The 22,334-nt window shown below is 46.4% G+C and overlaps 1 protein-coding gene across 1 annotated transcript; it reads right to left on the reverse strand.

Moving 5' to 3' along the window:
- Nucleotides 1-1,177: 1,177 nt before the first annotated feature.
- Nucleotides 1,178-18,588, reverse strand: PRSS23 (serine protease 23). Its single transcript, XM_063127184.1, has 2 exons — nt 18,128-18,588; nt 1,178-2,371 (listed from the first exon to the last, which is right to left on the reverse strand). The coding sequence occupies exon 2, from the start codon at nt 2,356-2,358 to the stop codon at nt 1,240-1,242; it is 1,119 nt and encodes a 372-aa protein (XP_062983254.1). The 5' UTR covers nt 2,359-2,371; nt 18,128-18,588; the 3' UTR covers nt 1,178-1,239.
- Nucleotides 18,589-22,334: the final 3,746 nt, after the last annotated feature.

The following is a 22,334-nucleotide window of genomic DNA, read 5'->3' on the forward strand; positions in this document are numbered from 1 at the left end:
GCCATGCGCTACCAACACTGTACTTCATGACTGACGTGAAGGCTAGCCAATCAGCGCTGAGCACCGATGCGTATTGATTCACCCCAGGGCAAGTTACAAAAGTCAGATGCAGACCCTTCTGTGCTCCATGACTGACATGAAGGCTAGGCAATCAGCACTGAATGAATGCTGATCCACCTCAGGGCAGGTTGCACAGATCAGGCGCAGACCCTACCAACACTGTGCTTCATGACTGACATGAGGACCAGCCAATCAGCACTGAGCACCAATGGGTGCTGATGCATCCCAGAGCAGGTTGCAAAGATCAGGCGCAGACCCTACCAACGCTGTGCTTCATGACTGACATGAGGACCAGCCAATCAGCACTGAGCACCAATGGGTGCTGATGCATCCCAGGGCAGGTTCCAAAGATCAGGCGCAGACCCTACCAATGCTATGCTTCATGACTGACATGAGGGCCAACCAATCAGCACTTGAGCACCAATGGGTGCTGATCCAACCCAGGGCAGGTTGCAAAGATCAGGCGCAGACCCTACCAACGCTATGCTTCATGACTGACATGAGGGCCAACCAATCAGCACTTGAGCACCAATGGGTGCTGATCCAACCCAGGGCAGGTTGTAAAGATCAGGCGCAGACCCTATCAATGCTATGCTTCATGACTGACATGAGGGCCAACCAATCAATACTTGAGCACCAATGGGTGCTGATCCAACCCAGGGCAGGTTGCAAAGATCAGGCGCAGACCCTACCAACGTTATGCTTCATGACTGACATGAGGGCCAGCCAATCAGCACTGAGGACCAACCTCAGGCCAGGTTGCAACAGTCAGATGCAGGCATTCAGTGCAGCTCAATCACCCCAAATCTGTGCTAGTGCAGAGAGGCTCTAGGATGGTTGATAGGGAAAAGGAGGACAGCTATGCCACGAAATGGGTACAGGAAAAAAGGTGAAGTGGAGTGGTGGGCGAAGGGCAGAGCTCGATGTGCGTTCCAGCACTCCCCAACATCTAGGGCCAGCCTGGCTATCTTCGCCAAATGCAAATCTTCTAGCTGTGCTTATTGTCTAACACAAATTACCTTCGCAAAGTAGGCAGACCTCCCTGTTAATTCCCGCATCCAGGTATGTATAAAACAGAATTGTGCCCCTTGGCAATATAGAGGAGTTTGGGCTTCTTTTCCCCCCACCCCGCCCTGCCCCAGATAAGCAAGCGAGACCTTCCTGGGACATTCATCATCTTTACCCGTCCCTACAGTGCTGATAGTCGCCCGTGATCCAGTAACAAATCTGTGCATATTTGAGGGGTGTGATGCGAACGGCCACATTGAAATCCTGGGGGGAGCCGTTGGTGTCTACCCACTGGTGGCCGGAAAATATCCCGATAATTTTACGCTCCCATTTATGAGTCTGTCTCTTCCACATCCGTACATAGACGCCAGAACCGCTGGCCCCCGGCTGCGCATCGCACTGCTGATACAAGAGATCGTAGGTTTCATCCTTGACATCGCAAAAACGGTAGACCAGGTTTCCCGGCCGATCGTTGTCGTAGCCCGAGAAATGAATCCTCCCTCCGGGCAACTGGCGTGCTGCCGGGCTCACGCCTATTTTCATGAACTTTCGCTTGTGGGGCTTCTTGAGCTCCAACAGGGCATAGTCATAATCCATGCCGATGTCATTCGCATTCCCTTTGATCCATCCTTTGGGAACATGTGTCCGCTTCACTCGGATCCACTGGAATTTCATCTTCTCCGGCTCCGGGGAGCTACTGACGTTGGCCCCCTTGCTGCCATCTTTCAGCTTGGGCCTCAGGAAGCCCACCCGTAGCTTCTTGGCTCCCTTGACGTAACTTTTGCCATCATGAATACAGTGAGCCGCCGTTAGGACGTGCTTTTCAGCCACCAGCGTTCCGGTGCAGCCCGTGGACAACTTCACAGAAGTGGAAAAGGGGTAGTTGAGCAAAAAGTCCTTCCCAAAAATACTAAACCTCGTGTCATATCCGTAGATTTGCCTCTTTGTCCGAGATCGGCTCTGTGCCCCAGTACTGCCGCCGGTAATGATGTAGATGCCAACTTCCGTCTCGGTACGAGAACCGTTGGAATACAGAGTCTCATAGGACAAGTAATCTTTCACCTCTTCGTAAGTCGGTAGTGGGATACTTTTGTGGCAAGATGGGCCACAAGGGGACGCCACTTCCAGTTTGGCTTTGGCTTCAAACTCTGGTTTGTCCAAATTAATAGTTAATTGTGGTACAACGACTGGGACCTTGTAGGCCGGCCAGGTTGGCTTCCAGTGAGAATGTGAGGGTATCACTCCTTTTACAGTCCACAGGAGTAAGAGAAAAGCTGGTACGCATGACATGGTGAACACCGGTCTAAGAAAAGGAAGGAAAAAAGTATTACTAATGGGCAAAAGATCAATGCAGAGTTAAACTAGCACCTTGCAAAAGAAGTAACATTCTCTGGGCATGTCTACACAACACATTTACACTTTAATTGTCAGCATCTTGGGAAAAGTCATTTAGTGAAGTGTGAAGAATTTACATTCTGGATCTCTAGGGAAATAAAATGATTATTATTCCAGTTTAAATCTGTAGTGTAGTTATGTCTTTAGTGTTTTTTTCTAACCCTGGGTTAGCTTTTAACCTGATCCTGACACGTTCCAATAGTTAAGATCATTGGAGATGAATCTGCAAGACTGTGAATCAAATCCGGTTCAGAAACGAAGAGTCTCTGAATGCCATCCTGTGAATCTTTTTCTTTCTTTCTTTCTTTCTTTCTCATCCTTGGTTACTTATCTGTAAAAATGAGGAAACAGCTGCCAAAGCTGTTGTAAAAACGTTGGGGAGAGTGAAAAAGGTGATTGATCATACTACGATTGTCCAGTTCTGAATGCAGCATTTTAAGAAGAACGTTGACAAAGAACAGCGGAGGGTGTTCAGAGGTTGGTGATGGGTTGAACAATGGTAGAAAGAAATGGGTACACAACAGGTGACTTCAATACCTGAAGGACTGTCATGCAGAAGATGGAATGGACTTGCTCTCTGTTGCTCCAGCCAACGGATGGAAATAGCCAGGAACCAGATTTTGGCAAAACTTTAGGAGAAATTTCCCAACAGTAAGAGCTGTTCAACTGTGGCAGAGACTGCCTCAAGAGGTGGTGGGCTTGCCTTCGCTGGAGGTATTTAAGCAGAGGCTGTATGGCCAACCATCAAGGAAGCTGTAGTTGCATCTGTTGAACAGGAAGTTGGACTAGTTGACCTCTTAGGTCCTTTCCAACTTGGCAATTCTATAATTTGACAAGAAAGCCAACTGGGTTCAACGTATTATTTGTCTGACCCAGTATAATTCAACTGTATGTCCCAAAATGTTATTTATTTCATCTGACCCTCCATATTTAATGGGGATAAATGCCAAGTTCTACACCTAAAAAAAGAAACCAAATTCACAGTACCAAGGTGGGGGATTGTTGGCTCATTATTATTATTATTATTATTTATTTATATAGCACCATCAATGTACATGGTGCTGTACAGAGTAAAACAGTAAATAGCAAGACTCTGCCGCATAGGCTTACAATCTAATAAAATCATAGTAAAACAATAAGGAGGGGAAGAGAATGCAAACAGGCACAGGGTAGGGTAAGCAGGCACAGGGTAGGGTAAAACTAACAGTATAAAGTCTGCACAACATCAAGTAATACTACAAGCAATACTACAAGCAATACTACAAGCAATACTCAGCAATACTACAAGCGAGAAGGATCTTGAAATTGTTGTAGATCACAAGCTGAATATAAGCCAACAGTGTGATGTGGCTGCAAAAAACGCAAATGCTATTTTGAGCTGCATTAATAGAAATATAGCTTCTACATCACGTCAGGTGATTCAGCACTGGTTAGTTCTCATCTTGAGTATTTCATCCAGTTCTGGGCACCACACTTCAAGAAAGATGCAGACAAGCTAGAGCATGTGCAGAGGAAGTCAAGGAGGATGAACAGGGTTCTAGAAACAAAGCCCTATGAGGAGAGACTGAAAGAACTGGGCATGTTTCGCCTGGAGAAGAGAAGATTGAGGGGAGACATGATAGCACTCTTCAAATACTTGAAAGGTTATCACACAGAGGAGGGCCAGGATCTCTTCTCAATCCTCCCAGAGTGCAGGACACGGAATAACGGGCTCAAGTTACAGGAAGCCAGATTCCAGCTGGACATCAGGGAAAACTTCCTGACTATTAGAGTTGCCCAACAATGGAACCCATGACCTAGGGAGGTTGTGGGCTCTCCCACACTAGAGGCATTCAAGATGCAGCTGGACAGCTATCTGTCAGGTATGCTTTAGGGTGGATTCCTGCAATGAGCAGGGGGTTAGACTCAATGACCTTGTAGGACCCTTCCAACTCTACTATTCTATGATTCTATAAACCTTCCAACAGTCCTGTTGAGTTAGGTTGGGACGGGACAACATAGAGACAAGGCAAAGGTTGTGCAATGGCCGAGGGTGGATTTGAACCTGGACTTCCTAGTCCAACACTCTATCCACTAACCCCACTGGCTCTGAAGGGTTGTCACAATGAGTTTCCTTCAGTAAGTTGTTAACAAGATGCATCCTGTGGCTGAAACAAACCAAATGAGATGAGAGAAGATAAGAGATACGCTATCTTGTTTATTCTGCTCTTGAGGTCCAGGAGGTTATTTCCTTCACAGCAGTCAAGCGACAGGCTTCTATTTAGATAGCATACACGCTCTCTTCAGAGCTGCCTTGGGAAGCCAACATGTTTCCAACAGGACAGCTAAATGAAGAGGTGGGGGCACTTGCAGAATTTTCAGCTAAGATGGCCTCTGTTTTCCACAGTAAAAACCCTTTGAAATCTAGACCTGTGTCCTTCCATTCCTGATCATAATTTCAAATTATGAAAGCAATATTGTAAAATGTATTTACAAATGATGGAGAGAGCGGGAGAGAGAGAGAGCAAGAGATCGCTTTCTTCAGCAGCACAGTATAGCAGTCACCGCAGCAGTGTCAAGAAAAATGTGGACCTTGGGTTTATTTGAAAATTAGCCAGGCAGTGAGGCACCACGGGGGCCAAAATTGTTCCTTGCAAGAAAGAGGGAGGGGAAGGTTCACCCACTCCTGAGCAGGATTATTCAAACAAATCGTGGCTAATAGAGGCATCTTATGCATATTTAAACCCGTCTGGGGTTAAACCAATAATGGCCGGAGCGGCTTAGCATCATTCTTGAAATGCCTCAAATGGAACCTGAAGGCAACTGGGCCCTTATAGGAGAGCTGTCCAAGGTGAGAATCATCCTTGGGTCTTTTCACAAACGACTCCTCTAGGTCCAAATCCACATGATGCTTTTATCCCTGCTGGGGGAGGTTCTGCTCCAGTCGCCAGCTATAACTGCCCAGAGCAGACTTCTCCAATCCTGCTGCTCCAGATGCTTTGGTGTGCAACTCCCATCATCCATGCTGGCTGGGGATGATGGAGGTTGCAGTCCGGGCAGGCTGCCCCTCTGTATGCTGGCTCATTGCATTCAACTCATGATGCAGTATTTATTCAGGGCGTATTGGTAGGCGGCAAGGCATATATTACAATTGCATAGCTAACTTTTCTTTATTTGTGCCTTCCTCAAGCAAAACTAAGGGCTCATCTACACCAAGCAAGATATTCCACCATGGAAGCAGTATATGAAAGGCAGGAGCCACACTACTGCTTTATAGCATTACTGAAGTGCACTGACAACTGTTGGGGCCCATTGACACGTACCATATACCGTTTTCATACTGCTTTCATAGTGTTATATCCTGCTTGGTGTAGATGTGTCACTGGGCCCCAACAGTTGTCAGTGCACTTCAGTACCACTATAAAGCAGTAGTGTGGCTCCTGCCTTTTATATACCGCTTTCATATCACTTTCGTAGTGCAATATCCTGCTTGGATATCTTTTTCCTAAAGCTTTTAAAACTTGATGTTGTGCAGACTTCTACTGTTACTTTCTACTGTTAGTTTTTCCCTACCCTGTGCCTGCTTACCCTTCCCTGTACCTGTTTGCATTCTCTTCCCTTCCTTATTGTTTTACTATGATTTTATTAGATTGTAAGCCTATGCGGCAGGGTCTTGCTATTTACTGTTTTACTCTGTACAGCACCATGTACATTGATGGTGCTATATAAATAAATAAATAAATAAATAATAATAATAATAATAATAATAATAATAATAATAATGGTATAGATGAGCCTTAAGTCTGCAGCACCTGTACTAGTTATACTTCAAGAGCTGTGCCTATCAATCAAAGTGTGTGTGTGTGTGTGTGTGGTGCTCTGTTGTGGGCTTTTTTTTTTCTTGCTTGTTAAGTTTTCCCTTGTGGATTAGCTGGCTGGCTTTAATAGGAAAAAAAGGGAATCAAAGTCCTTTCCCCTTTTGCCCTTTTATCTTTTGGACCTTTTTGTCCAGCAGATGGCATCAAAGAGAACAAGTCGGCTTGCTATCACGGAAAACATCCTTCCTCAAAAGTATGGATGGGAGTCTCTGCAGCACTAACTGCACTTTAGGGGGTTTAGAAAATGACAAGAGCGAGAAAATAATAGAGGAACCAGAAAGACTTCCTCTATATTACATTGGGGAAACCCCATTCTCAAAGGAGATGGCATCGTCTCCTTCTCTTTTTTTGCTTTAGAGGGGCAGCTAATTTGGTGTTCTGTTTTTATCTTGTGCTTCAGTTTTAATGGTAAGGCCAAAATGATTTTTAAAGTTCTTCCCCAATGTTGGTCTCTCCAGATTTTGGGCTGGTTGAACATTGGCCATCCTGGCTGTGGAAGATGGAAGTTGTAGGCCAAAACATCTGGATGGACCCAGATTGGTACAAGACACTCCACCTTCAGGAGCATCATTGAAGTTCTGGGTGTGTTTGAGGAAAGATAGCTCAAAGCAGGGACTCATGCAGAGACAAAAACATACCCCTCTTTTAAGGGCAAATTGTCTCATTACACTCAAAGCAGAGACCCGACTGAGTTCTCATACACACAAACACTCACCACTAGTGGGAGTAAGGCCAGAGCAATGAATCACACAAAGACCTGGTTCACACAACATGACAAGCCAGGGTACGGGGTTGAGTATGGGTTGTCATTGAATCATGGGTTGTTGGTGAATCGTGGGTTGTTAACCACAAACAATCTACAAAGAGAGCCCATGGTTTGTTGTTGGGTTGTAATTGTAGGTTGTTTGTGGTTAACAAACCATGATTTCTAAGTGTGCCTGAGTTCACACAATACAACAATCCATGTTTCAACAAACCATGATTCAACAATAATCCATACTCAAAGTTGTCATGCTGTGTGAACCAAGTCAGTGATTGAGGGTGCAGCTTTCTGTTGGATACCTACTTTTTTGAGCTCAAGCGAGCCTTCAATTTTCATGCCCTTTATTTCCAGTGTTCAGGTGAGTTTGCATAAAGAAGCCCAATTAAGACTGGGCATGGACAGTGGGCATGGAATGCAGGTGAGGGCGAGTGGAATGGAGTATTGTGGATGAGGTCATGGCCATCTAGAACAGAGAACTAAGGTGACCTATATCTTTAACATTTGTAGAGAAAATGGAATTTCAGCAGGTGTCATTTGTATGCATGCAGCACCTGGTGAAATTCCCTCTTCATCACAACAGTTAAAGCTTCAGGAGCCCTGCCCTCTTCACCAGATACAAAAGAGGGTAGGGCTCCTGTAGTTTTAACTGTTGTGATGAAGAGGGAATTTCACCAGGTGCTGCATGCATAAATAGGATAGCTGCTGAAATACCCCTTTTCTATGCAACGGTTAAAGATATAGAAGCCCTGTCCTCCTCTTCATATGGTCACCCTAAGAGAACACACACACCCATACTAAAACATTTTGTTGCAGGTCCCACCTGCAGAATTAATTTCTTATGACACATGTTTTAGATATTACAGAACTAAGGTGTTCTTGACCACATGGAATATTTGACTGTATTTGACTGCAGTAAAATACTAGGTGGTCAATTGACTGGTGACTCCATGGTGGTGTTTGGTTCATACGTCCAGATGAAATACAGACAGCCCTTTTCAGGGCTCAGGAATATGACATGGAAAGAGCACGCATTCATTTTCCATATATGTGTGCCATGAATTGGCTTTCAAAAAGGACATCCATTTTATACTTCGCAGGGGGAGCGGTGTTAAAGCTATTTAGGAGGTGTTTCTTCAGACCCACTAATTAGAATTCTTTCCTTCACATACAGTAAAGAAGGAGAGAGAGAAAACAGTGTGTGAAAAGAATAGTCTCTGTTACATTTTGCAGTGAAGGCGGTTTTTCCATGGGGCATTGAGCCAGAATGATTAACAGGAGAGGGGAGTAAGGGGCGGTCAGAAAATGGGCTCCTTAAAACAAATTACAGAATGAGACTCCAACTCCAGTTTCCCCCCATGCCAAAATATCCAACCAGCTTTCTTTGGCCTTGGGACTTGTTAAAATCACAATCATGGGAGCTAAAGGGCGCTTTAAGGATTACCGACGCTCTGGGCTGTATATAAGACTCAGCCCAGGACAGCAAACGTGGGGCTCCGTAGATTAGCCTCTCGAATTTGTTGCTTCCCAAATCCCCGCTAATTTGAAGGATACAAGAGGGGACGGGCTGGAAAGGCTAAAGCGGATTGCGAGAGTGTCCAAGCCGGGGAATCTGCCAACACATACAGTAGACACAGCAGGTACGTTGGCACATCTGCTAGAATGCACCCACACGCAAAACTAATAGGATCATTGTGTTATTCTGTTACCAGCTGGCAAAGTCACTTTAAGAATGACTGATTCTTGTTGGCCTTCATTCCCTCTTTCCCCCACAACTGCCCTCGTTAAAAAGAAGAAGAAATAATTTGGATTTTTGCTAGGAAGGAACGTGTTCTGAAAACCAGGGAGCTGTTTCCCTCCGCCCAGCCTCAGTTTGCTCCATTGCACAGTGCGTTGTGTGTGTTTTTAGAACTTCAGTTCGACTTTCGCCCTTTATGACTACCGATGGGCAGAACAGTGGCAAACTGAGAGCGTTGGGCTGGGAAGGGGGGGAAAGGTAGAGCACACTAGGATGACCATATGGAAAGGAGGACAGGGCTTCTGTATCTTTAACAGTACCGTATTTCTTCGATTGTAAGACACCATCAATTGTAAGATGCACACTAATTTCAGTACCACCAACAGAAAAAAAAACCCTAAGACACACCCGTGATTCTAAGACGCACCCCATTTTTAGAGATGTTTATATGGAGAAAAAGTGTGTCTTAGAATCAAAGAAATATGGTAGTTTAGAAAAGGAAATTTCAGCAGGTGTCATTTATATGCATGCAGCATCTGGTGCAATTCCCTCTTCATCACAACCATTAAGCTGCAGAAGCCCTGTCCTCTTTTGTATCTGGTTGCTCTAATATAGCTCCTGCAACTTTAACTGTTGTGATGAAGAGGGAATTTCACCAGGTGCTGCAAATGACACCTGCTGAAATTCCTTTTTCTAGGCAACTGTTAAAGATACAGGAGCCCTGTCTTCCTTTTCATATGGTCATCTTAATTAACAAACATTAGTAATCCTCAAAAAAATGTACTAGACCCATGAGTCCTTAGATACCTATGGTAATAATCTCTGGACAGAAAAGCAGGGGTGACATTTGAAAAAGTTGACCAGCTATTAAGCTTCCTTTCAGGAAAAGCAGATAGTGTCGTATAGATGTCGACAAATAAAACCCAACTCTCTAGTTCCAGATTCAGGAGCCCTGCCCTCCAGTGACCAGACACAAAAGAGGGCAGGGCTCCTGCAGCTTTAACTGATGTGACAAAGAGGGAATTTCACCAGGTGCTGCGTGCATACAAATGACACCTGATGAAATTCCCTTTTCAATACAACTGTTAAAAATACAGGAGCCCTGTCCTCTTTTCCACATAGTCCCCCTATCAGAGAATGGCCTCCTCCTAAATTGTACAGAGGAGCCCTATGCAAACACAGGCTGTTCTCTGTTCAGACCTTTGCCAAACACGCAGAGGTCAGAGGGATGCGGCTGGTCGGGTGTGCATAATATTTGAAGCAGGGCCAGCAACACAGCCCTGTTCTCCTTTATTCACTCATTAGCCCTTCACATGGGCAGTGTGTGAATAGGACTCATGTCGTTGCTTCATTCAGACACACGTCCCAATGGCCCAGCATCACACCATGGGACAACAATTCCCACACCCCTCGGAGTGCCTGTGAAGTGGACCTTTAACCACCTTTGCGCGCTCACAGTCGGGAGGGGTTAAAAGTTGCGTTTTTGGGAAAGCTCTTTCCATTCCCATCTGCGCAGCTGGGGTTGTAATCTCGTAATTCTAGCAAGTTGAGCAGAAGCGGCTCCCAGTGGTTTCAGTTTATGTACAAAAGGGGCCAGGCGAGAACACGTCCACGGTAAGCAGCGTTGCAGATGTATGCGTGCAAGAGATTGTACAGGAATGATTTGGAAGCTAGCAGATCTCGCTCTCCTGATATCGACTCCGAGAGACTTCCGAAAACGCTCCAGCCCAGCTATGTTGCAACAAAGGAAACCCTTTTACAGCTGGTGGAAATAGCAAATATCTCCTGGGTGTCACCCAATAAAGCAAGCATGATGTTAATCAGCTGTCTTCACATGCGCTGTATGCACGGCCGCTCCACGCTGGCATTTCCAAAAACATGCATTGCACAAAAACGTCCCACCGGCCACCCAGCCACGAGCATGACTTGCATCACCTCATTAAAGAATGAATTATAATAGCAGGCCATTTGTTTTTAATCAGCGTTGCTTCTGTCGTCATCAATCTTGCATCTAAGAACAAAGAAACGGCCGTCTATTTTGGGCCAGACTGAATCGAGGCAGGGGAGCATAGGCTGGGTGCGCTCACCAGCATGCAGATAAGAAGTTAAACATTAATGTCTTTGCAAAGAAACCGTTTTATATAATACCCTTTGAAAGCTTCTAAATAAAAGCGAGAGCAAGCAAAATTCAGCCTTGCGAGTAGTTACACTCTTGAATTCTTAAACTGCAAACAAGTTTCCTTCTGATAACAATGTGCCAGAGAATTTCAGTGTTTATAATGAATCTGCACACTGACTCTTAACTAACTCTCTCCCTTCCCCGCACCCGATCTAGCAGTTTGGGAACTTGGGCCTCATTTTGACAAACAGCATAAGAGGTGATAGATCTGTTGCTGGATTGTACCACCTCAAATTGCAAGTGGAGGAATCGCATGATTGAATTTCCTGCATACCCCCCCCCCCGCCCCCAACACACACACACACACACCAAAACAAATTAAAGTCCCTGCGCAGAGAAAGTTAGCATGTCAGTGAGAAAGATAGGCTCAAAGCCTTCTCTCTGACAACTAGTTGTCTCTGTGCAGGGAAAGAAGCCTGCAATTGTGTGAGCCTCCTCCGCCATCTGAACTCTGCTGTAGCTAAGAAACAGGGTTGTCTCCTTGTCAGCCGCTAGTGAGGACCAGGCCTAAACACTCCTTCAGATATGACAATGATGCAGAAGGAGAGGAAGCTCAAGCGCCTCCGTGCTTCCTCTTCCTCCATGCCTCTGTCTTGCCCAAAATAGAACACTTGGGACATTCTGTAGCCGAGCAGAGAGACAGCCTGTGCATATCCGAGGTGGAAACATTTCCTGATACTCCTGGTGTCTGGCTTGCAGCTTCAGGAATATGCCGCACACAGGTTTGGGGTGCGGGTGGGGGTGGGGGTGGGGTCAGGGGAGAGAGAAAGAGCTCCTTCAACAGCAATCAATATAAGCAGGCAACTTAGGAAGGTGTGGGGGAGGAGCAGGAGTGAAGGTTTGAGGCAGGGAGGGAATCTACACGTCGTAATGAAGGCGCATGCATGCGCCCCCAGTACGCCCCCAAAACGATGGTGTAGATTCTGCCTACCTGCAGCCCAGAAGAGACAGAGGAGGAGGCAGCTGGGGAATCCGGCCGCGTCCTTGCCGCCGCTGCCTCCCCGCCGGCCTCCTGCTGCCGTGGTAAGAGCAATCCGGGTCGGAGAGCTCGGCTTCCGCCGAGCTCTCCGACCCGGGTCGCTCTTACCCCGGCAGCAGGAGGCCGGCGGCGAGGTGGCGGCTGGGGAACCCACTGGGGAAAGGGACAGAGATAAAGACTGGACTGCACTGTGTTCCAGTGACAACACTGTGGAGGGTGATGGGGTACAATTGGACTTGAAACAATCCAAGCTATTTATTTATTTATTTTAGTTTAGGGGTTAAATGGTTTGGTTTTCAGAGCCTAGGTACAAGCTGAACTGGAGAAGGAGGTGGGGCTTTGGGCCCATTGTTATTTTTACACACTTTGCAACATCTAGAGTGAATTAGGAGAGGTAAGAAAGATCTAGGGTCAAATATCCGTGGAACAGGGCTGTGAAACCTCAGGCCCGAGGGCCAAATTAAGTCCCCCTGGGTTCCAAATCTTCCACACACACACAAAGTTTCCCAGATGGCCACACCTCCTTTCCCAGGTCCCACCCCTTCCTACTACCATTTGTTCAGGGAATTTCCCCGATTTTGTGCAGGTGGGAATCTACACTGGTGTTATTCTAACGTTTTGAATGGGTTACTGTGACGCACAGCGTCACGTGACCCTGGGTCTCCAACGTTGTAAATGAGTTCTACTTACCGGGTCTATTTCTTAGTTCCAGCGTGGCTACAGATTCATGTGCCTCGTCCTACCGGTAATTTTCCTCTCCCTTTCTCAGAGCTGCTGGGTTTGCTCCGCCCACTTCCTGTTCTCCTTCCTTCGCCCCGTTTGCTATCTTATCTGCTACAGCAGATAAATCACACCAGCATTATACTGTGCAATCACTGACAATTTCATACAAATGACTCAGAAGTTTTCCACCTTAGAATCTGCTTTTATTGTGAAGTACTCCCATGCATCCTGCCTTAAAATTTGAATCAAATTGGGTCATCGGTTGATTTTTTATGATTTTTTTTTTAACATTTCCCCCCTCTTTGCAAAGGAGCTGAGGAGCGCTCAAAGGATCACTGTAGCTCTGTGCAGGAAAATTAACAAGAGTCCAAAGTCCAAAACTCATGACCAGCGGGGCTTAAATGGGGCTGCTGCTAAAACTTTTCAATTTGGTCTCCCATCCCAACCCTGACCAGACCCAACCCTGCTTAGCTTCAGCAAAGTGGCTGGCTTCTATGCATTCAGGCAATTCCCTGGGACTTGTGTTAAGGTGTTTTGGGAGTGAGTGAGTTTGTGTGTGCTTATGACTATTGCCCTGCACTTCTGGCTAGGAATGAGGCAGGCAGTGGGCGTGGCAAACCCATCAGCTCTCAGAGAAGAGGGAGGGAGAACAACGAAAGGATTTAACAATGTGCCCTGCAGTAACATTCCAGCTACAGAGAACCGATACAGAGAACCACGTTAGAAAGGGACACTAGCAACGGTATAAGACTAGTGTAGATCCGGCCCAGCTTTCCCCCCCAATTCTAAAAGGCTGGAGTGCCTCTCCTAATGTTTAGTTACTGACAGTAAGTTCTCAAATACGCCGGTATTTTGGGGATTTGTCTTTTGCCTTTGGCTCCACCCATCACTGAAATGTCCACCCCACCCCACCCCCGAGAGCTGCTCTGAAGTGGAATTTGGCTGTTGGGCTGAAAGAGGCTCCCCACCCCTGGCCTAAAGGGATGTGTGATCTCAACCCAAGAGTACCACAGGAAAGGCATAAAATGTGAAAGACGAACTCCCAGGGAGGAGAGTTGTCCTGGGATGCCACAACTGGCAACAGTTCCTTGTCTCATAGAATCATAGAATAGCAGAGTTGGAAGGGGCCTACAAGGCCATCGAGTCCAACCCCCTGCTCAATGCAGGAAACCACCCTAAAGCATCCCTGACAGATGCTTGTCCAGCTGCCTCTTGAATGACTCTAGTGTGGGAGAGCCCACAACCTCCCTAGGTAACTGATTCCATTGTCGTACTGCTCTAACAGGAAGTTTTTCCTGGTGTCCAGCTGGAATCTGGCTTCCTTTAACTTGAGCCTGTTATTCCATGTCCTTCACTCTGGGAGGATCGAGAAGAGATCCTGGCCCTCCTCTGTGTGACAACCTTTTAAGTATTTGAAAAGTGCTATCAATTCTCCCCTCAATCTTCTCTTCTCCAGGCTAAACATGCCCAGTTCTTTCAGTCTTTCTTCATAGGGCTTTGTTTCCAGATCCCTGATCATCCTGGTTGCCCTCCTCTGAACACACTCCAGCTTGTCTGCATCCTTCTTGAATTGTGGAGCCCAGAACTGAACGCAATACTCTAGATGAGGCCTAACCAGGGCCGAATAGAGAGGAACCAGTACTTCACGCAATTTGGAAGCTATACTTGTATTAATGCAGCCCAAAATAGCATTTGCCTTTCTTGCAGCCATATCGCACTGTTGGCTCATAGATGATCTACAACAATTCCAAGATCCTTCTCGTTTGTGGTATTGCTGAGCCACGTATCCTCCATCTTGTAACTGTGCCTTTGGTTTCTATTTCCTAAATGTAGAACTTGGCATTTATCCCTATTCAATTTCATTCTGTTGTTTTCAGCCCAGCACTCCAGCCTATTACTGCAGCATACACCTGGTCTCCTCCTCCAGGAATTTCTGTACAAAGTCTCTGTGCTACTTAGCACTATAAAGAGCCAGTGGGGTGCAATGATTAGAGTGCTGGACTCAGACTCGGGAGATCTGGGTTCTAGTCCCCACTTGGCCATGAAGTTCACTGGGTGACTATGGGCCAGACTATGGGCTAACCTGAGAGTCAATGTACATTGATGGTGCTATATAAATAAATAATAATAATAATACTGCACAGAGTTGTTGTGAGGATAAAATGGAGAGGTGGAGGATCATGTACACTGCCTTGGGTTCTTTGCAAGTTGAAAAAAGCCAGGATACAAATGTAATAAAATATTAATAATAATAACAACAACAACAACAACAACAACAACAACAACAACGTGTCCTACCACTGAGCTATGGCACTCCCCAAACTTGATAATGCATTCTTGAAGTATCTTCTCCTACATGTCTTTTTTGAGAATGACAGCAATAAACCAACCATGGAAAGATCTGTTGTTTGGAGAGGTCTTGAGGCTGCAATCTGTGCATTTGCACGGAAGCAAATTATGTTTACGTAAAGGGGATTTAAAGAGTTGGTTCTTACATGACATTTCCCCTCTGGATGGAAACAATGGAAACATACGCAGCTTTGAACACCAGCCTGCATGGAATTTGCATGGGTGTCTCTTTGGCTAAAATCACACGTGTTCAGAAGCCATGGCTGGAAGCAATTGGGCCAAAACAGCCCTCCATGGAAATAAGTAACTCCTATGTAGAAAAATCTGTGCTAAAAAAAATAAAAATAAATGTGAAACTTGCATAAGTGCCTTTTCCCACCCCAACAGTTATGTGTGTTTTTGTTAGCCATCTGTGTAATAATGTCAAAATAGAGACTTGCAAAACTTTTAAACATGTTTTTCGGTAAATGGTCCTTATTTCTATATTGGGAACTACAGAGACCTTGGCCATGTCTAGACCATGCCTATATCCCGGGATCATCCCTGTGCATCCAAATGACACACAGGGGATCCCGGGAGCAGGCAGAGACAACCCCTCCATTTGCCTGAGATAATCCTTAGGTGTAGAAAGGGCCCTTATCTCTATATTGGGAGAAAGCATGCCATTTGTGAAACAACCCTAACTTCTTCTTTTAACCCCGCCCCCCCCAAAAAAGTGCCAACGCATTCTGAATCAAATAATCTGGGTTAAAAACCAGAGAATCCCAACCCAGATCAAAGAAGACCTTGCAGCATGCAGGCTGAATGCATGGTTTAATTTGATCCTCGCTTAGGGGCTAAGTTAGCTGGAAAGGCCCTGGTTCAAATCTCATTGCAACCATAGGAAAAACTCACCAGGTGGCTTTAGGCAAGCCTGAATTTTCTCATGCCCCTATTCTGGCCTACTTTACAGGACTGTGGTAGAATAACGTATGACTGCTGTAGCAAGTAGGACTGCAGGGGCACGGAACAGCAGGCAGTGGTGAGATGAAAGGACAGAAGGACAGGCAGGAGATGGTGCAGCTCGCTGCCAAATTTAAAACTGCAGGGAGTATGTCGAGGTTGCGACTTTGCAACCGTACATAAGAAGCACGTTGAACATTTGTACATAAGAACATAAGAAGAACCCTGCCGCATCAGACCAAGGGTCCATCTAGTCCAGCACTCTGTTCACAGAGCGGCCAAGCAGCCGTCAACCAAGAACCCACAAAAAGGACACGGTGCATTGGTGCAAGAGCACCCTCCCACCCATGTTCCCCAGCAACTGGTGCACACAGGCTTACTGCCTTTGATACTGGAGGTAGCACATAGCTATCAGGACTGGTAACCATTGATAGCCTTCTCCTCCAAGAATTTATCCATCCCTTTTTGAAGCCTTTCAACATGCACGCTATGTGACCACACCTTGTGGAAATGAATTCCATAGTTAAATTGGGGGATTCAATGGCTACCAATCCTGATGGCTCTGTGCTACCTACCAAGAGGCAGTATGGCTATGCACACAAAAGCATGAGCAGGAGGGTCCTGTGGCACTCATGCCCTGCTTGTGAGCAGCTGTTCGGTCACTGTGTGAACAGAACGCTGGACTAGATGGACGCTTGGTCAGATCCACCAGCGTGGCTCTTCTGATGTTCTTCTGCTCATTTCCACAAGATGTAGTGATGGCACTACACTTTTAAATTTCTATGAAAGTCCTAGGTATTGTTAGGAGAGTCACTGAGCATAACATGGGCTCACCACAGGGAAGGACCCTAACTCAGTGGTAGCTATTATTATTATTATTATTATTATTTATTTATATAGCACCATCAATGTACATGGTGCTGTACAGAGTAAAACAGTAAATAGCAAGACCCTGCCGCATAGGCTTACATTCTAATAAAATCATAATAAAACAATAAGGAAGGGAAGAGAATGCAAACAGGCACAGGGTAGGGTAAACAGGCACTGGGTAGGGTAAAACTAACAGTATAAAGTCAGAACAAAATCAAGTTCCAGCCTGAAATATCAGCTTTGCATGCAAAAGATCTCGGGATCTATCCCTGGCAACTCCAGCCGGGTGAGGCTGGCAAGGACTCCTGCCTGAAAGCCTGGAGAGGCACTCCCAATCAGCGTCAACCAGCCTTTCCCAATCTGGTGCCTTCCAGATGCACTCACTACAACTCCCATCATTCCCACTCAGCCTTGGCCATGCTGGGTTGGAAATCTAATAAATCTGGAAGACACTGGTTGGAAAATGGGCCAATGGTCTGACACAACATCAGGCATCTTACTAAATCCCTATACACCCACCCGGAGACGGGTCCCAGAGTGTACCTTGATGGGTCCACTTTGCAAAACAAGCTGTCAGAAAGCAATTCAAGTAAACTGATCGAAGGGATTTGGGCGAGTCTAGAGAGACCGGACAAGGCTGGGAGGTGAGGGAGGGGAAATGTGTCCAAGTGGCCATGAAGAGATGTCACTGAACCAGCTGCCTTTAATCTGTGTCCAATCACATTTTGGACACTTAAGGAGATGCAGGTAATCCCATTCAGGTGGGCAAGAAAAAGGTGAAGGGGACCGTCCCAAAGAGAGGAACCTCAGTCAGCCATTGATTTAAATTCGAACATGGGAGCGGGGCACTGCTTTTGACTCACCCAGGGTTAAATCCCAGGAGTCAAGATGCTAGATCCTGTGGATCCCAATCCCTAGAAAAATCACAGTGGGGAAAAGGAGGAGAGAATCTTTTATTATTATTATTATTATTATTATTATTATTATTATTATTATTATTATTATTATTATTATTATTATTATTATTATATACATCAGCACCCCCAAACTTAGCCAGGGGAACCTACTTCTCTCCCATTTGGTACCCAAACACCGGGTATCTTTAGACTTTACGCATCCATCAGACAACTTGGCATCTAGTTGCTCCCCCCACACCCAGAGAAAGGGGTTTACTCCGGGGTAAGCGTGCCCAGGATCGCAGCTTTGTTTTGGGGGATGTCTCTCGCCGGGACTTTTTCCTCTGGCTTCGATCTCTTCATGAACTTACCTCTTCCTCGCCGCGGCGGAGCCCTTCTTCGGAGTTGTTCAGGACAGCAAAGTTGAAAAACAAATGCGTAAATCAAGCAGGTGAAGGCTGAAGTCCCATCACTTCCAGCCCTCCGTGCTGCTGCGACCCTTGAGCCGGGATCTTGCCCACTAACTCGGATCTTGCCTTCTTCCTCGCCCCACAGGCGAGCAGCAGCACACAGCCTGCGTGGGGCTTGCGGGTTTCTCTTCACACCTCTCCAACGCGCAGCTATTTTGCTTGGAAAGCTTCAGCCCCCAGGCGATGCCTATAGAGTCATTGTTGTCGTTGGTGGGGTTTTTGGGAGGTGGGCGGGGGGGGGAGGAAGGACGGCAGCCGAAATTTCTCCGCAGGTGGCACCTCGGCGGCCCTCCCCTCTTTTCCTTCTCTCTTTCTCTCTCTCCTTCTGCAAGCTTTGGATCACCCCTCAAAGGGGAGGTGGTGGCGGGGAGTCAGAGAAAAAGTTCTGGGCAAGTAGGCAGCCGGTACTGAAGCGCAGGCGCCATGTGACTCAACCCACCCCTTCTTTCTGCTGATCTATTATTGCCCCTCCCTCCTCCCCTCCCTCTTTCCCTCCCCTCCCTACACAACACCCCCCACGCCCCGCCGCCGCATCATGCATTCCCCCTTGTGTACAACACACGCCAGTGGAGGCTGGCGTCTCCTCTATCAGTGGGGCGGCGAATCCGCTCTGGGTTTCAGTCAGAACCTGTCAGTACCCTAAAGGAGCTCTCCCCAGTGCTGAACTCCATCCCCAACATGAGCTCAGCACCTTGGGTAGCTCCTTTAGAATTTGGCCTGGTTCGGACTGAGATCCACCGCCCCACTAACATCGGAGTCACCAGCCTCCACGGCTACACGCCCCCTGCCCGGATTACCCGATCTCAGGCGTGGAAGGGGGATTTGCAGCAGAGTTAAAAAGTTTGTATTGAAATTGCACCCCCCACACACACACACACTTAAAAACCACGCATGAGGGAGGGGTGAAGGAAAAAGCCCCCCCTCCAGTTTTTCTCAATCTCCAAGGCTTGCTTTTATACTGTTTTTATGTTTTTTAAAATTTGTATACTTTTAATGTTTACTATTTTTAATTGTTGTAAACCGCCCAGAGAGCTTCGGCTGTGGGGCGGTATATAAATGTAATAAAATTAAATAAATAAATAAATAAATAAATAAAAGGCTTGAGGTTTGTTCCTGTCTGCTTTTCCCCTTTTGGGTTCATTGAGCGAGAGACGGCTTTAAAAAAAAAAATCCCAAGAGAGCACAAAGTTTGAAAAAGTTCCTGAACTCTGACAAAGGGGGTGTGTGTGTGTTAAAAAACACAACTCCCAAGAGCAGCAGCTTGCTCCGAAGTTAAGGACACAAGGATTAGACACATTCCAAAAAGGGGAAAGGGGGGTGAGAATGAATGGACGGCCATTGGAATGTCTTGCTTCTTAGCTGAGGTCCCAGGCGTGCCTAAAGGCACCATCCTATGCACGTTTAGGCAGGAAAAAGTCCTACTACTCTATGCATGCCTCCTCCTCAAGGTGCATAGGATGGCGGATCTAGGCATGCTTACTAGGAAGTAAACCTCTTGAATTCCAGCAGGCTGACTTCTGAGTAAAACAGGCAGGTGGGGGGTTGCACTGCCATCTCCCGAATGGCCATGTAAACACACTGGATTTGGAGCTATTGATTTGGTTGGTCAATTTGTAAGATGCTCTTTGGTAGGGGTGTGCACGGACCCCCCCGCTCTGCCCGGCAGCCGATCCGAATATTTCAGGTCGGCCCGCTCCGCTCCGTGCCGCTCCGCCCATACTCCGCTCCTCTTCGCCGCGGAGCTCCGGCTCCGAATCGGAGCTCCGCAGTGGAGGGGAGTGGCGCCAGGTAAGGCCGGGAGAGGAGGGCGGGAGGTTTACCGGGCCCTGCCACCGTCGCCGCCCGTGCGGCGACGGTGGCAGAGCCCGGTAAGGGACCAAGGGGGAGGGGGGGCCTTACCTGCGGCAGAGCTCCGGATCGAGGCAAAGGATCCGCCTTCACCTCGATCCTCTTCGCCACGCTCCGCCGGCCCCCCAATCCTCTTCGCCTCCGCCTTAAGGGCAGGTAAAGCCTCCCGCTCCGCTTCTAATTCGCCGGTCCGATTAGAAGCAGAGCACATCCCTACTCTTTGGGATCAAAGATCCTCAGGGCTGTGTGCAATTATATACACGTAGGGTCGTTTGCATGCAGACAGTCCCAGGTTCATAAGGACATAAGAAGAGGCATGCTGGATCAGGCCAAGGGCCCATCTAGTGCAGCATTCTGTTCAGTGCCCAATCTCCAGGGTTTCAGACAGGATTTTTTCACGGTCTACCTGGAGATGCCAGGGATCAAACATGGGACGTTCTGCATTGAAAGCATTGGGCTCTGCCATTGAGTTGCAGCCCTCCACCCCCTCTCCAATGTGGATCTGGCCTAAAATCACCCAAGCCGAATCATAATTTGAACTCAGATCTCCCCCAGTCTAATGCCAACACTCTAGCGACTAGCCACTACCACATATTGTCTCTTTTTCAAGTCATCACTGATAATAGGTGTGTATAGGTGTGTATAAGTCACATTTGGTAACAAGCCGAAGGTATATTGCACATGGACATAGCAGCCCTGTGCGCAGGAAACTGACCACCAATATTTATTTTTTAAAAGTCGATTAATCATTAATCAGTTAACTGGTGAATGAAATGCTCACATTAACCTACATCAACATCAGTGCCTGTTTGAGGACATTAAAGGGAGGGCAAAATAATGTACACTTTTAAACAAAGCCAACTTTAATGTTTTCCTTTTCATTCTCTAATTATAGCTCACTAAAGTCACAATAGCTTCAAAACTAAACAAGCGTGCCCTTGAACCTCAAACCTGTTGATTAAAAATGTGTACCCACTTCCCACCAATTCAAATTTGCCCTGCTAATCAATCAATCAATCAATCAATCAATCAAAGCTTTAGATGACTGATCTACTGAGAACAAGTCCCAATGGAGCTTACTTATGAATGGATACTCTGAGGAGTGTACTGTACGTTGATTAAAACCTGCATCAGTATCACAAATGAAATGTTTGTTTCATATGTATAAAGGCATGGAGTTGCTAGATCAAAATGTCAAAAACCAAGAGATACCAAATGAGAGAAGTAATATCTTTTATTGAGCAAGCTCCTTTTGCTGATAAGTGTATGCAAGTATTCTGTGTTTTGCAGAACTCTTCATCAATCACAAGGGAAAGCCCATTTTTCTTGTATGCCAAGTGATTAATTTCTAATGCACATGTTTTTGATATGTGAGACAGATGGCAGTTTAATCATAAAACCAAATGTTTTTTTCAAACACATCATGTTTAGACTACAGTCATAAACCAAGAATCCAAGGGCGTCTTCCCACATTCTGACTTTGGTTGAGTTGCATGCCATTGCAAGTCACGTCCACACAGAAGAATAAAGTAGGAACCATGTTTATCCATGTCCACTAGTGAACCAGTCAGAGGTACGCCTGAGTTTTCAGTAGCCACTCAGCAGAGCCATGTCGGGCTATTTCTTTTAATTCTTGCTGATTTTATTGTTCCTGTTGTATTTGGCAGGGGGTTGTTTGTTTGCTGCATTTAGCTGTATTTCAATATGCTGTTCTATGCACTATGCAAATAAGTACATTCCTTTGTCTGTCCTGAATCATAGGGTGACCATATGGAAAGGAGGACCGGGCTCCTGTATCTTTAACAGTTGCATAGAAAAGGGAATTTCAGCAGGTGTCATTTGTGTGCATGCAGCACCGGGTGAAATTCCCTCCTCATCACAACAGTTAAAGCTGCAGGAACCCTGCCCCCTTGACCAGATACACCTGTGAAATTCTCCTTTCTATATAACTGTTAAAGATACTGGAGCCCTGTCCTCTTTTCCATATGAGGCTCCATCACACCAGCATGAGTGCAGGGCAATGACGACGTACCGCATTGCAAAACTACAAACCAGGCATGACGAGAGTGTGAGAAACACTCTTGTCATGCCTGGTTTGTGGTTTTGCCACGCAGTACTCATATGACGTTGTCATTGTCCTGCACTCACCTTGTGTCTTCCCCTCCCTTTTCTGACTTATTTTGGAGCAGGAAAAGTCGGGTTTATTTCCTCCATGCGGGATTAAAGTGCCGTTCTTCCCCCGTGTATTGCCGTCCTTCAT

Source organism: Elgaria multicarinata, chromosome 5 (assembly GCF_023053635.1).
Source record: "Elgaria multicarinata webbii isolate HBS135686 ecotype San Diego chromosome 5, rElgMul1.1.pri, whole genome shotgun sequence".
Taxonomy (NCBI): Eukaryota; Metazoa; Chordata; class Lepidosauria; order Squamata; family Anguidae; genus Elgaria; species Elgaria multicarinata.

Coding starts and splice junctions, on each gene's coding strand:
- PRSS23 (XM_063127184.1), bottom strand. CDS start 2,358: ATGTCATGCGTACCAGCTTTTCTCTTACTCCTGTGGACTGTAAAAGGA.